The 16,107-nt window shown below is 39.9% G+C and overlaps 1 protein-coding gene across 6 annotated transcripts in view; it reads left to right on the top strand.

Moving 5' to 3' along the window:
* The window catches only part of TNIK (TRAF2 and NCK interacting kinase), a 385,050-nt gene that overhangs the window by 231,729 nt on the left and 137,214 nt on the right, over positions 1-16,107 (top strand). For all 6 annotated transcript variants that reach the window (XM_057738433.1, XM_057738432.1, XM_057738430.1 and 3 more), the window contains exon 4: positions 15,637-15,762. In XM_057738433.1, coding sequence (XP_057594416.1) covers positions 15,637-15,762 — 126 coding nt within the window. The remainder of the gene's footprint in view (positions 1-15,636; positions 15,763-16,107) is intronic.

Below are 16,107 nucleotides of genomic sequence, written 5' to 3'. Positions count from 1 at the left end.
TAAGGCCTTTCCCCACTGGTGCTTAACATAACAATTAAGAGTATTCAGTAGCTGACCAAGATGACCATGGGTAGATCACTCTAATTAAATTAGATACCTACACACTGCCTTATGTAGTCAGAGTGAAGAACAGTGTGTGCTGATAATTTACATAAACATAACCAAGGACATTTGCATATGAAGACAGAACAGGGATTTGAAGGTATTAAGAGGATAATACTGAGATTACACAGAAGAGGTGGGTCTTAACAGTTTTCCCAAAAGTCCACCTAACACTGGAGTAGACAAGAGTTTGTATAGCTCTAAAATCCTGATAGGATGCGTAACATGAATATTTTCCTCCCCAAAATATTATAGACCAAATAATCACAGTAACTACAAATACTTATTATTATAGAGCAACACTGAAACAAAATTTCTGCCTGGATGATCAAAAGCAATCTGAGGAATAGACTTTATCTTAAATACAGTCTTATGCTTTCAATCCTTCTTGCTAGGTCTATTTAAAATATTTTAATGCCTTTTCTAGAGTACAGAGCAAAAATCAAACTTGAAAGGGCTCACTGGACATCAAAAGCATGTTAATGATTTTCTATTGTCCTGGGGATTTTTCTAAGATGTCTGTCAGCTGTATATAAAAGCTAAAAGACCAAAGTCTTCCGTTTGGCCCAGAAGTGGATTATTTAATGTAAAGAGACGTAGAATGAATGGGTCACACAAAGGTATCAGAACCAGCATACGAATAAGGAAAACGCACAGTGTGTTTGTAAGTCAGACGGCAGTCCATACCTTCTCTGGTCCAGTTTGCTTGCTACCTTTGATAAGCATATATTGTATGCTACACTATTAACTATGAAACTAATTTCACTAATTTTCATTTATACCACACATTGTACTGACTTCGTTTCCTTACTTATTATTTATCTAAATTCCTCAAGTTATATGCATTTTTTAAATTATATGCATTTTTAACGAGCGAAAATTTTTTCCTATATATTTAAAAGCATTTAGATAAAGTAATCCTCCCTTTTATTTGTCCTAAATGCATTATTCAAATTTCAGAGCTTGTAAACCAATTCAAATATTTCATCCCAATTAGTTTATTAATTCACGTGGCCTTTACTGAATAAGAAACTGCATGTAGATTATATTTATTAGGTTTAGGTTCTGCCAATTGCAAGAGAAAATTCAAAATAACAGAGGCTTAAGCATGATGGAAGTGTTCCGCTCTCTCATGTTAAAGGAGTCTAGAGTCCACAGCCCAGGGATGTGTAGCAGCAATGTGATGGAGTAGGACGGTGTTTTTGTCTTTCTGCTCCATCATTCTGACACACGGCTTCCACACTTAAGGTCAGTTCCATGACGCAAGGTGGTTATTGGATTTCCATTGACCATATTCTTCGGCAGACCAAAAAAGGGTGGGGGTAGAGCGGTTGGGAGCAGAGGGTATGGAAGACAGTCCCTTCTGTGAAATTTTTCATGCTTACATACGTTTCTATTTACTTCTGCATTCATTGGCTACCGAGCTGCAGGGGAAGGTGGGAAATGTAATCTTTCATTCTACCAATGTGTCCGGTTAATTTGGGCTCTATTATTCGTCAGGAATGAAGGGAGAGTGGATACTTATATTGTTAATTAGCAGGATCTGACACAAAAAGCAAGATCAGATGCGATCAGTCTCTACAAAGAAACCCATTAGAAATGTGTAAATCTTTTACAAAACTCCCAACACAAAACACATCAGAATTTGTTCTGCAATTCTGCTGAAGTCATACTACTGTATTTCCCTTGGATTGAATAGGATCTCCACATAATGCGATGCACTTGGCAGTTGAACAACTAATGGATGTGGATGGAGTCCAAGACACTCATGCTGTAAAGTTCTGTTGTGTGGGTCTGCAGAACATCATTAATCTCAGCGCACGAGTGTGCACAAAGCTTTATATTGATGCACAAAGTGTGACTTGAAAGCACTCAGTATCACTTTTTCTGGTTCTGTTTGTGAGATTTTAAATCGCTCAGAGAACCATTTACTATTGCTAGACCCCCTTGCTTGGAATCAAAAACGTTACACAGCAGTTTATCTCAAGAGTATGTATTTTCAGTTTTAGCAGTTTCAGTTAGCCTCTCTAAATTGGGTTTCACAAGGCAACTGAGCCCTACAGAAAATGATTTAGAGGCTATTTTCTCAATTCTCTCCAGGATGGTACAGAGCTTGCACCATTTTCAATGCATAGGAGAGTCAATCCATTGCATACAGTGGTTGCTTTATAGTATTTAGGCTTCATTCTCTTGGGGAACCTCTGTTGAAAGGACTGGATAGTTCCCTGATTTAGGCACATCATTGACCATTATGTAACCACTGACCCTTAACAAAGGCAAACAGGGATACACATCAGGAAATGGTTTTCTTATTTCCCATGGTGTATGACCCAGCATCAAATGACTTCTGTCTCACCCCCTTACACATCACAGTCAACATAAGATTTCCTTTGTGAAACTCATGTGGTGTCCTCAGAAAACAATCTATTTCATTTTGTCATGTTGTCTTTTGTGTATTATGGGAGGCTGCAAAAGCTTCTTACGAATTATTATAATTGTGCTCATTATAGCTTCTCTGAGTTGAATTCTCAAAGGTCGTCTTTGTTAATTGTTTGCAGTGATCTACTGCGACGTTACTATAGTTTATTGTAATGAAATTGATAAAACTATAAGCCTGAAATCCATTTTTAAATTATTGTTTTTATTCTATACCATTTCCTTTTTTAAAAGAAAATAACCATAGAGAAAACTGGATATAATTTCTTATGTTCTTCTGTTGTAGAGCTGAGACACTTCCAAATTGCTAATATTTGCTTCAGAATTGGGGCTTAAACTTAGACTCAGTCTTTGAAGTTCTTTCAGTTTCTGAAATAATTATGAGAATATCTGTGTTTCATCGCTTGCTGGGGATTTCTTCCCAGCTGGATTTGTGTACTCTGATCATCAAAACAAAATTGGCCCCTCTAGGGTGGTGTTCCTCAAAGTGGATGACCAGCAACTGCGGACTGCTAGCACCCCTGGGGTGTTTATCAGAAGTGCAGATTCCTGGGCTTGCTGCAGAATTTCAGGGTGGAAGAACCTTACTTTTCTTCAAGCTCCTCAAGGAGCTTCATGCACACCAGAGTCAGAGGAGCACTTTTCTAGGTTCCTGTATTTACCGCTTTCTGGCCACCAAGTAGGAAGAGACTATGATTCTCTGATAACCTTGCAAATAATCCCCATCTTCATTTGAACCAGAATTCCTGGTGTAAACTAGTCCCTTTACAGTGATACCTTCAAGCCCATGTAGGAGTTAATAAGATGATAACAATATCACAGGCTTTCATCTTTATAATGACTGGGTTGTGATCATCACCCAGGACATTTCGGATTGTAGTACCAAAGCCCTACTCAGACTGGATGAAGCTGAAAACAGACTTTATTGTCTTGTGGATATTAAAAAAAAAAAAAAAAAAGCTCAGCAGGATCTAGGAAGTCACATGATTGATTTGGAGTTTAGTGTCTCTCCATCTCTGGGCTCTGCCTTCTTTCCACCAGCAGCTCCAGGCTCATGTTCTAATGACTTCATTACCTTTAGTCTCAGCAAGAGTGCCAGTCTGAATATCAGTGGCCCAGCTTGGGTCACCTCACCATCCCAGAACCAATTCCTGTTTCTCTTCAGCCACATCTGGGTTGGGTGCCTGGCCCTGGAACCTACCACAGGGACTGAAAGTTGGAAAGAATTCCTCAAAGAAAAACCTATGAACTGTTAAAGCAAAGGGTAGGACAGATGCTGGGCAGGGAAAAACAAGAGAATTCAATATATTACTATGAGGTCACGTCATTGTAGTGGATGTATTTAAAACTGATTTAGTCCTTAAGTAAAGTGCCCCTCTAGTTACATTTTCTGTATTTCAGCCGGAAATAATAATAATGGTAGCTAACATTGATGCAGTGCTTATTATGTGCCAGAACTCTTTGAAATACTTTCTGTATATTGATTCACTGAACACCCTCAACAACTACCAGACTCCATTATTAGTTCCATTATAGAGATGAGAAGATCAGGCATATTAAGTATCTTGCTCAATGTAACATGTAAGTGGTAGAGTGAATATTTCAACCTGAGTATTTTAACTCTAGTCGACCCTCTTTATCACATTGCCATAGGTCTTCAATGAACATAGAAGAATATTCAGTGTTTAATTTAGTGTGATTTTTTTTCAACTAATCTATTTGATAAACATTTACTAAACACCCACTTTATGACAGACACTAGCAATTCAAAGATGACAAAGTGGTTCTTTGCCTGAAGGGGCGCTCACAATGATACAATCTTGCCCTAAATATTTATAAGTAAAGCTAATCCATTTTACAATAAAGTCATAAAAGTCATAAGTGAAGTTACGTATAAAGTTTGATGTGACAGTGAGTAGTAATTAAGCCCAGGAGGACAATCAGATGAGAATGTTTCTGGCCAAGGAAGCAGCCTATGCCAAGGCGTGGAGGCTGAGAGAGCGTGGAGCGGGTTCTGGAAACTATCACATCGTTTAGCTTTAGTATAAAAGAAGTGCAGAGGAGAGAGTGATACAAGGTGAGTCTGAACAAGTTAAGGGCCAGGTCATGAAGAAATTGAATGCTCTGGCAATGACATTCCAAGGTTTTCAGACTTTTTAATTTTTCCTATAGAACCCTTAGATCAAATAGTCTTAGGCAAAAACCCATTATATAGAGGAGATATAAAGGGGATTGTTTTTTATAGGGGTGGGAGGCTGTCCATCCAGAGCCCTTCCTCACACCACTGCTAGAGCCAATGTGAGACCCAGAGGATAAATAGCAAAGTAACAAGATGGGATCTGCATACTAGAAGGATCCATTTTAAGCCCTGCTTGACTGAGTTTCTATTTGTGTCTTACTGAATTCCTGTGAGTGGAGCTTTCAATCAGTCTCCATCTCTCTTTGAAGAGTAAGAAAGTAGCCTTCTCCCAGTAGCTTCTGGGAGAGTGCTTTACCCATAGTTAATGGGCTCCTTGAATGTTTGCTGAAATTGGACCAAGAAAAATGAAAAAGAATCATTTCATCCTGGGTTATTTGGAAGAATCTGGGGACACACGGCTCCAGGCACATTTGGTTCCTCCCTCCCACAGGCAGGCAATTCGGTGGAATGATTGGTAGCGTAGAACCTAATAGTAGCAATAACAACAGCCATAGTCAAAAATAAAGTTTGCTATCACTGATTTCTTATTATGTGCCAAGCATCGTTCTTAGTGCTTAATACAACATATACTAACTCATTTAATCCTTGAAACAATTCCTATTAGAGGAGCAGCGCTAATATACCCATTTTACAAAAGAGGAATTAATTGAGAGCACAAAAATCGTAAATATATAGCTTTCCCGAGCTCCACAGACAGTCAGTGGCAGAGTTGGAATTCAAGTGCAGCCGGTCAGGGTGTGCCCACCTTTCCCACAGCCCTGTTATAAGAATGAGGCGTGGGGGCATCACCAGAGCATGGCCTTCAGATTCAGATAGAGCTGGGTTCATACCCCACTCTTCTCCTCACTGCCCTTGGGTAAACTTTTGGACTTTTCTGAGTCTCACTTTTCTTATCTGTTAGATGTGAATACAAACATTGCAAACTTGCTTTGAGACTAAAATGATGTCATATCCAGTGCTTGGTACATAACAGTTCCTCACTAAATGTTAGTCCTGGTAAGAGACAGTGAATGCCTGAATGGGGGGCAGGCAATAGGAATGAGAAGAGGGTGTTATAATGTGCATTGAACTTCTGTAGCTGTAGCTGGGGATGGTGGCTTGTACTATGAACCACATGTCATCCATGCCGTATGTGGGTTAGTTCACTATCAATATGTGTAAATAGTGTGACTCAGCTCTGTCTTCACCACCTCAGTTACAAAGTTATTAATCTTAGCCTGAATAATAGGTAGCTGTCAAAATGACTTAGCAGAGAGCAGGATCCAGGAGAGAAAGTGGGGCTGGATTCCAGAAGCTGAAGACTGAAATCACAATAATTCATTTATTCATTCACTTAAGAATGAATGAATGTGCTATGCTCTGGGGTGATAGTGGTGAGTAAGACAGACACGGGTGCTATCTTCTGGACTCTTACATTCCAGCGTGAGCGAAAGACATTTAACAAACAGTTTGAACAGTTATTTGAGAGTTCTAATTAACTCTCAAGGAGTGTGCAGAGAGGATTAAGGGAGAATTTAAGAAGGAAACTGACCTGTCTGGGTGGTCAGTATGTTCCCTGATAAAGCGACAGCTACATGAGATCAGAGGATGGGCATATATTGATGAGGTTCGTAGGGCTGGGAGAGGGGCATTCCCAGCTGTGGAAGCTTGACTCTCAGCAAAGCTTGGGAATCCCCACCCCAGGTTCTTCTGCCGCAGAGACCCTTCCGGCTGCCTCTTTGGGACTTCCTCTTTGGGGCTTTTCAGGTAGGTAAAGTTAGCAGACAGACCAGTCAGATAAAGCACATGATGAGAACTTTTAACAGAGAAAGATAAAAAAATATTTTTCTGTGTCCGTAATACCCTCCGCCTTTGGGGCTATTTCCAGTGTCTCAATTCTCTGTGCTGTACAGCACGTAGAAAGCTTCTAAGTTCTAAAAATGAATAAGCTGAGCTGCTCACTCCGTGCATACTTCAGCATCTCTCCTTACATACAGATTACATCCCTTTTGGTGGCTTGTGTGTGTCTGGGTGTCTGCGCGTGTACACGCATGCCGAGTGGGTGGCCTTGTCCGTATGTGTGTGCCCGCAAGCTAGAGAGATTGCTTAAGAGCAAAAAATGGACCTGGGGACTACTGTATATAGCCCACACTAATGGAGGTGAATACTTAGGTGCACTAGCTGTTAAAAGTATTTTTCCATCGTGATGGTTGGTATTTAGTAGTGCCTTTCATTTGTGTACCTCAAAGTATTTGATCAAAACCATAATTAGTTCTTTCATCCCTGTGGCGGAATGGAGATGCATGAGGGTAAGGAGATTGGCCCACAGAGGCTGGGATGCCTGGATTCCTTAAGCAGGCCATTGAAATCCAGATTTGTTACCAGGCTCCTCAGTCACGGACTGTGGGGGTCTCCTTGCTTGCGTGCCAGCACATCTTTCCCATCTCACATGTATGTCCCTCTTTTGACTTTACTTGAGCTCTTTTATGGCTTGACTTCCTCATCAATAGGTTGGTTTCCTGAATGACGCTGAAGCTCACCTTTAGTTTTCCCTTTATGAAGAGTCCTCTCTTTCTCATTTAATGAGCCCAGAACAGGAACTGTGCATTACCCATCTTGATACCTTCTGCAGAGCTTGCTGACCTAGGACCTGGCACATAGTAGATGCTGTACAAAATATTACATTTGTAAAAACAGGAGATCAGAGAATGTATAAAGACTAGAAAGCCAGGTGATGGAAAAACAAATCCAAATTACAAGCAACAGGGAATTTGATAGTTATTTTTTTCTGGTAACCAAAGCCAAAAGGGAAGACATTATCATTTATACTGTTAATACCATCCGAAAAGGAGACCCATTCCGATTCCTGCGGGCTGTTACCTGAATTGTAGGTGGAGGATTCTTGAGGATATAAGCCATCTCATTTATTTATTTGTTTTAATTTTATTGACGTATAGTTGATTTACAAAGTTGTATTAATTTCTGCTGTACTGGAAAGTGATTCAGATATATATATAGATAGATAGATATAGATATATTCTTTTTCATATTCTTTTCCACTATGGTTTATCACAGGATATTGAATATAGTTCCCTGTGCTGTACAGTAGGACCTTGTTGTTTATCCGTTATACATATATCAGTTTGCATCTGCTAATCCCAAATTCGCTATCCATCCCTCTCCCACCCCCCACCCCCTTGGCAACCACCAGTCTATTCTCTGTGTCCGTGATTCTGTTTCTTTTTCATAGGTAGGTTCATTTGTGTCATATCTTAGATTCCACATATAAGTAATTTGGATCTTTCTCTTTCTGACTTACTTCACTTAGTATGATAATTTCTAGGTCCGTCCTTGTTGCTGCAAAAGCCGACTCATTTATGACAGATTTTAGCCAAATGAATGACAACATTCCTAGGGTTAAAATCTATTTTTTAAATTCATAGTTCTCTTGGGGGTCATACATCGGTGCAGGCTTGGTTGTGAGGAGGATGCATGTCACCCTTGTGTTATCTGCTTCTCTAAGGGGCACCATTTCCTATCAAAGAGAGAGCAGGTTAGCCTAGTGGTAAAGAAGAGCGCTGCAAACACTCATCTCGGTTTATTCTAGTTTTGACACTTCATGGTTCTCTTATTCTGGGCATTTTGCTTAACCTCCCCTTATTCCACATGTATAGATGTGGATAATATCACTTCTCTCATAAAGTTAGTGCGAGAAGTAAATATAGTTATTTATAAAGCATTTGAGATCAATGTGCAGAACAGTGTTTAGTGCACATTGTTACTATTAGGACATCTTCTTACAGACAGTTTTCATTTTTCTCTCCATGGCACCAGTGGTTCCCATAGGAGGCAATATGCCCTACCCTGTCCAGCTACAGGGCCTTAGTAATCCCTGTTTCTCTACCAGGAAGCCAGTCCCTCCTCAATCACTTTTATACTTTTCTTTCTCCGTAACTGGGCAGCTCCTACACGGTCTTTAGAATTCAACTCACACTTGGATTTTTCAACTCTATCCCCTAATGCCCCCAATTACATCAGCTACCCATACCTCTCATGTTCGTTCCATTTGCATGTATCTGTGTCATTCTTTGATTTCCATTTGTGTTCCCCACGAGACTATAGTAAGTTTCATTGTGGAAGAGCTTGAATGTGTTATGTCCATTGTTGTATTACAGTCGGCCCTCTGTATTCACCATGGTAGTTGAATCTGAGGATGCGTAACCCACAGATATGGCAGGCCAACTGTACTACAGCATTTTACATAAGGGACTTGAGCATCTGTGGATTTTGGTATCCGTGGGGGGTCCTGGTACCAATTCCTTATGGATACTGAGGGATGGCTGTGTTATAATTATAATAATTATTATCATTTAGCATTATGCCTGGGATATAGTAGACAAATAAATATTTGCTGAATGAATTCATATAGTTTAGGATTAACATATACAACAAATCCAGGTGCTGCCTGCAGAATGTTGTGGCAAAGTCCCACATTCTAGCAATGCTGCAATGAACAGATGTGGGCTTAGGCAACTCGTTGAACCACACTGGGTCTGTTTCCTTATATCTGCAAAAATACAGTTCTCAGGTGCTTAACCCCACCTTGAGATAATTTTATAGGATCCATACATGCTTAAGTTTCATTTAATGTTTAATATCTTTTAGTATTTAATAAACTGATTTTTTAAACACCGCAAAGTCTGTATTATGTACCAACTTTGAAGACACTAGAAAATGGCAACCTCTCAAGGGGGGGGCGGGGTGAGGAAAGGACAAATTGGGAGTTTGGGATTAGCAGATGCAAATGCTTATATATAGACTGGATAAACAACAAGGTCCTACTGTGTAGCACAGGGAGCTATGATCAATATCCTGTGATAAACCATAATGGAAAAGACTGAAAAAGAATGCGTGTATGTGTATAACTGAATCACTTTGCTGTACAGCAGGGATTAACAACATTGTAAATCAACTGTACTTCAATAAAATAAATTAAAAAGTAAAAGAAAACGGAAACCTGTGAATTTGTACTCGGGGTTACTCCATTCATGTGCAGGATCTCATTCAGTATAACTTTTCCACTGAAATATCAAGGCATGCTCTTTAAGAGTAGTTGTTACAACTTGCGCTTACTTATCTTAGGAAATGTAGATTTTTCTCTATCCTTTGGAACCAAAACAAAATTGAGAATTAATAAGATATTGAAGTTGATGTGTGACTTCAAATTTCTTTCAAAAATTCTAAATTTGTCTTCACTAAAGTAGCGGCTTTGTTGTCGTTGATTAACTTTATATCTAGATATTACATAGCTTAATTTATAAAAATAAATGTTAGCTGATTTTAAAAGTCTAGCTTTTGTCGAGACTATAGATTGGACTCCTGAGTAAAATTTCTGTTGGAGAAAGGGATTTCAGTGCTACAAATTATTAATTTTTTTTTTCAAAGTCACATCTTAGATGTCAGTAATCCTTACAAATTCTAATAGTCTATGATTCTTTAACAAGAAATTGTCTTCAGCTTTTTGTCACATTCAGTCAACAACAAAAGTGAAAATGGTAGACATGTTAACACAAACACCTGCCTAATGCCAGCAATCACTGCGGAGAGCAGGACAGGTGAGCAGGAGCAGAAGCGGTTCTAGCCAGTGTCCGAACATCCAGGCCATAGTGGCACTTATGCGTCTATACACCTCGTACTTCCTTGTAGAGTTCACACTGATCATTCCCTTGGATTTTTGTAAGAACTGCAAGTTTTCTTCCTCTTCCATGGATTGAGAGCTGAACGTTGGGGAAAACCCTTTGTTATAGAGCACACTAATATTAAATGTCTCATTAATTCTGTTTTTAAATCCTACTGCATTGCGCTTAAAGTATGTTCCCCTGTGTAATAAATATGCAACTTAAAATCCCTCCTTTATCCCCTGAAATCATTCATAAGCAAATATTAGTGTATGCCAACAAGCTCTTTTAATTGGAGGACCAAAAGCAAGTTTCTCTTCAGCCCTGGCTTAAGATGCTCCTGAGCTCTTCTTTCATGATTTAGCAGCTTTGGTTTTATCACTGTGGGTAATTGCCCTGTTCTGTCTAGGAGTTTTCAGTTTAGAATTAACAGCACTGACTTTGAAGTCAGATGAATTTTGACTTTGGATCTTAGCTCTGACATTTAAAATAGGAATAAACTCTCTGAAACTCATTTTCCTTATTTGTTCAGTGGGGTCATTAAAAACATGTACTTTATGGAGCTGTTTTGAATATTAAAGAAGATAATACACATACAGTCTCTACTTCAGAGCATTACATAGGGTTTTTGGCAGTATTTTATGACCACAGTTGCGATCATCGTATAGTCATCAGAGGTAGTCAGTGGCTTGAAAAGCATTTTCTGGAATCATCCATTTCCTTGCATTTGAAAACCACTCTCTCTTTACCTGTTTTATCATCCTCCAGGAGGCCAGTTCTGGCTTCTTACATAGACGTGTTCTCTGCAAGCAATAAGAGAGGTCCACCCCAACACACAAACACTTTTCAAGTCTCTGCTGCGTCACATCTCCTAATGTCCCATTGGCCAGAGCAAGTCACGTGGCCAAGCCCAGAGACAAGCAGAGGAAATGCACTCCACCTCTTCATGTGGGAGGCTGGCAGACATCAGGGCCATTTTCCCTTTTAGTCTATCACAAATAGTAAGCGATAAATAGATTCCTATCATCTTGAGAAAAAACCTTCTTCTTTATGTGGATAATAAAACTCTGCTTACATAAGCACTTCATCATTCTTAAGCTCTAAGAGGTGACTTGGATAGGTATTCTTTTTCCCACTCACAGGTGAAAATAACTGACATTCAGAGAGTTTAAATGGCCATGCCTGAGTTTAGATAGTAAGTCAGCTTGGACAAGATTTTGAAGTCTTCGGATTGAAGTAATGGTTCTTCCTCGAGTATGGGACTTAGCTTATTACAATTACTCCCTTTTAACTTTTGTGACTATTTGGTACCATTACTTTGTTTTTCATCAAGACCCCAGTAGTCGTTAGTTTCCCAGTGAGCTTGATCCCTATGCTCAGTTCTCAAGACAGGAATAATCTATTTACAAAGTAGAAGATAAGCTTCCTATAACTCTGCAAACCAAGTCTAGCCTCAGTTGTTATCTTTGTCCTTTTGAAAGCACCATGCCCATCTCCTTCAATGAACTGTATTTTAAGAGGTTGGACAGCTTGCGAAGGGGTTAAATGTGTTCTTATGGTCATAATAAGTACTTCCCTTTCAGATTCACTGAATAACTTATGGCCGTCACTACCCTAGTCTAGAAATCTGGGTAAACAGTAGCCCTGAAGGCCTGATAAATTCCACGCTCACTTACAAGGTCATGTAAGATCAAGTTCAAGGTTCTATATTAGAGCTACATAACCATGACCCACCGTGGTTCCAAAACTGTGTTTGGAAACAGTGCAAACCTAAGATTTTTAAACCTAAAATTCCAGTTACTTACATTCCTGCCCTCTTATCCTTGTTATTTATTTATTTTTTGGTTGTGTTGACCTAAAAAAAATTGCACAACGTGAGAGTTGCGAGTCCAGTTTTATCTGGGGCAAAATGAAGACTGCAGGCCGGGAGATAGCATCCCAGATAGTGCTGAGAAGCTGTTCCAAAGAGGTGGGGGCGGGGGGGGGAGGTCAGTGTATATGTAATCTTGGTGAAGGAGGAGTACATGCGATCAAACCCATATTTTTGCAGTGTTTCTGCGAGTCATGAGGAGAAGACATCACCATGAAGGGATGTAGTGCTTTTCTAGATGTGAGGAGATGCAAGGATTGGCTCACAAAATCAGCTCTTGCAAACATCTATCTGTAGACCTGTTCTGCCCCTTTTTCCGAACCACAGAGTGCCTCATTCCCCGTCTCCACCCTGAAGTCCCTTCAGGGAATGTGGAAGGTCAGCAGCTGCAGCAGCGCGTGTGATTTAATCCTCGCAGAGGTAGCTGGCAGGTGCCCGTGGCAAGTGCCCATTTGTCGTTGACAGTTGAGAAGATTAATAATGTTTATATTGTATTACATTTTATAACTTTCACACACGTCATTTAATTTTCACAAAAGATTGGGACGTATAACAATATTGATACTTTCGTAAAACCTATATCTCCTTATAGATGAGAAAAATTAGGCTCCAAAAGGTAGGTTACTTTCCTGAGATCATGCAGCTGGAAAGGGGTGGAGCCCAAACTGAACATGCACCCCACCTGCCCACCGCCTCATTTTCCTGACTCAGTGCAAGTGCTTTTTTCGTTGTCATGTTGCCTCAGTTTACCTTTGCAACGTGATGAGAACGTGCTGACTTCATTCTGGTCTCCAGTACTGTTTATTTTGGATTTAATTATATACTGAATTACACCATTATTTAACTGTTTCATAAGTTCTTATTTTCTTAATGATATGGTAAGCTTTTTTAGGCACTTTTTCCTCCTCTCATTCTCCCACATCAAGCTACCATTCTGTTGAGAACCTAGGAGGCAGGCAGCACATACTTGTAGATCAAGCCCAGCTTCTCACTAAGAATGACCCAAGCTGAGTCTGTCCGGCTGCCACTGGAAAATGACTGGTGTTTTACTGTCTCATGTACTTGCCGATTTAGTCAAAAGCAGATGCCAGGCTGCCCCAGAAACCCTCAGGTTTGTTTTCTCCCCTTTGATCTGGCTTGCGTAAAGTACATCTGCTCACATCCTATATTCATCCACGATTATTTGGCCCCATGTGGTGGGTTTGAAATGGCAATGTGCACTATTGTCAGACATTTTGAGGCCTGCTGCAGGACCCTACAACAAGCTGAAGGGCTGTGAAGGTCAGTCTGTCCTGAGGCCTGCCGTGAAGGCCTAGGCAGTTTCTGATAGCCACAGGGAAGATTTCTTTGGTCAGCAGTGTGTCATTTCCTCCCCCAGCCTCCATCCCAGCCCCTCGCTCCTCTCTCCCCACCGTTGCTAAGGCCACGTGTTTCTTCTTAGCTCAGGATCTCAAGCATGTATTCTATTTTTAGATTACCTCATCTTTGACTTAGTTAAGCCATGTGATATGTAACATACTTCGTTCTCCTAGGTTTGCAAATCTCCATTGCTTTTTACTAAAACTTATTTTTGTGTGGTCTGCACATGTCAGCATTTCACCACTCTCCTCCTCTTATTTTTACCAATTCCTTTGAAGCTGTAAGGAATGCTGCTGTAAGTGGTTGGAACTTTTGTAGATATTCATTCTTTTATTCATATTTATTCACAGCCATTTTGCTAGGATATTATAAAGAGTAAAAGCGGGCAGGATTCCTGTGTTTATAGTTTTTATGGATTGATAGGGAAGAAAGGCTTCAATCAAATGTTTAGATAGATAAATGTGGATTGCAATTCCGATAGGTGCTGCAGGGGAAGAGACACGCGTTGATCCCTGGGGCTAGAACCACGTCAGGTAGATCAGAGAGCTTTGCTTGGGTAGGGACTCTGGAACTGAGATCTGAAGGCAGAAGAGAGCTTACAGTCCATGGAGAAGAGAGTCAAGTAAAAGGGCAGATATGACACAGCATGACCCATACCTCTATTCCAATACCAACAAATGCGTATGCAGGTTTGGGGATGGGTAAGATATAGTGGGGAAACTTGGCGTTGCCTGAGAGAATTAGGGAAAACTTCCCTCAGCAGTGTCCATTAAACTCAATCAGGAAGGATGAGTAGAAATTATGTGAAGAATAGAAAGGGAGAAGAAGACACTCATGGGAGACTGCAGAAGGGCCCAGCGATGTAGACACTGAGTATCTGGAGGAGGCGAGGGTACAGTCAGGGACACACTGTGAATGGTCTTTCAGGTAATGGTAATGTAACATCTTACACTCAGAGATTCTTACCGCTGCATCTAAAATAATTTTCCTGGGCTAGAAATTTTTTCCACCAATCTCAAAAATAAAATACTATTTAAAAGTCTAATTGATGTGTACACTTCAAAATAAAATTATGAGGAACTTCCCTAGTGGTCCAGTGGTTAAGACTCTGCGCTCCCGATCCAGGGGGCCTGGGTTTTGCTTCCTAGTCAGGGAACTAGAATCCCGCATGCTGCAACGAAGGTCCCCCTGTGCCACAACTAAGACCCGGAGAAGCCAAATAAATAAATAATTTTTTTTTTTTTTAAATTATGGGAGATCACACTCACTCTTCTCCAGTGATGTCAGGTCCTCTTAAAAAGGGCCAAGTTAGTGGACTCCAAATTGAAACTCAGAATGAGTGAAATCTGGATTAGGAAACTTACTCTGTAGGAGAGTTCTTTCTTTTCACATCTGTGGCACTACCACATGTCCCCTTTCTTTTCATGTGTAGTTTCCTGAAGGTGAGATGAGTACTCCAGCTTTGTGAACGTCCTCCGATCGAGGGAACTTAGCCCTGCTCGCTTTCCCACCTGACTTTCATCATCTTCCACCAGGGGCTTCAATAAAAGGAGACTTCAAAGAAAATGAACCTAACTAATTTTAAATCCAAGAGCCTGTATTTTTTTCTTTTCACTTTTCTTAATCTTCTCTACGACGGGTATGATCAGGGATAGGTACTTGATGGACATAGTTCCCAGAGGCCTAGAGTGAGTTTTTTCTCAATAGCTTGTCCACCTTGATCTCTTCCAGGTGAGAGGATGAGGGATTTTTTTTTCCTAGCAGGTTACCTGCTATATTGGTTTGCTGTACAAACAGAAGGCGCCCTTGGACTGCCAGTGTGTTGTCTTGTAAATTTTCTCTTTGTAGTCAAGAAAGAAACTCAGGTTATATAATAATTGTGCTTGTTTGTTATCACGGGAGAAAAAACTTGCAGAAATTATTACATAGTTGATGTAGATGGTGATGAAAAACAGAATTCTACTAAAGACACTGGATTTTCCTGACAAGAATATTTATTGTTCTAATATTAGGATGAAGAGGAAGAAATCAAACAGGAAATTAACATGTTGAAGAAATATTCTCATCATCGGAATATTGCTACATACTATGGTGCTTTTATCAAAAAGAACCCACCAGGCATGGATGACCAACTTTGGGTATGTAGTGCTATCCAAATTTGCTTTTCTTACTGGTTAAAAAACAACTAGGACTGAATGGTCCATTTCTCTATCCTCATTACTAAGTTCAGTTAGATACTTGTTCTTTGAAATCCTCCATGATATCCATAAATTGTGTTTTCAATGTCTTCTCCTGTTTCCTTGAATACCTCTCTATCTTCTATCCCTTAATGTGAGCCATCCCTAAAGCTAGCTGTTAAGTTCTCTGTTGTTTTTTTTTTCCCACTAACGACTATCTTTATTGAGTTTTTATTATACTTTAGGTACTATGGTATTTGCTTTTTATGAATTATATCATTTATTCCAGCTCTTTGAGGTAGACAT

This window comes from Hippopotamus amphibius, chromosome 6 (assembly GCF_030028045.1).
Source record: "Hippopotamus amphibius kiboko isolate mHipAmp2 chromosome 6, mHipAmp2.hap2, whole genome shotgun sequence".
Lineage (NCBI taxonomy): Eukaryota > Metazoa > Chordata > Mammalia > Artiodactyla > Hippopotamidae > Hippopotamus > Hippopotamus amphibius.
This window is presented reverse-complemented; position numbering and strand designations above follow the sequence as displayed.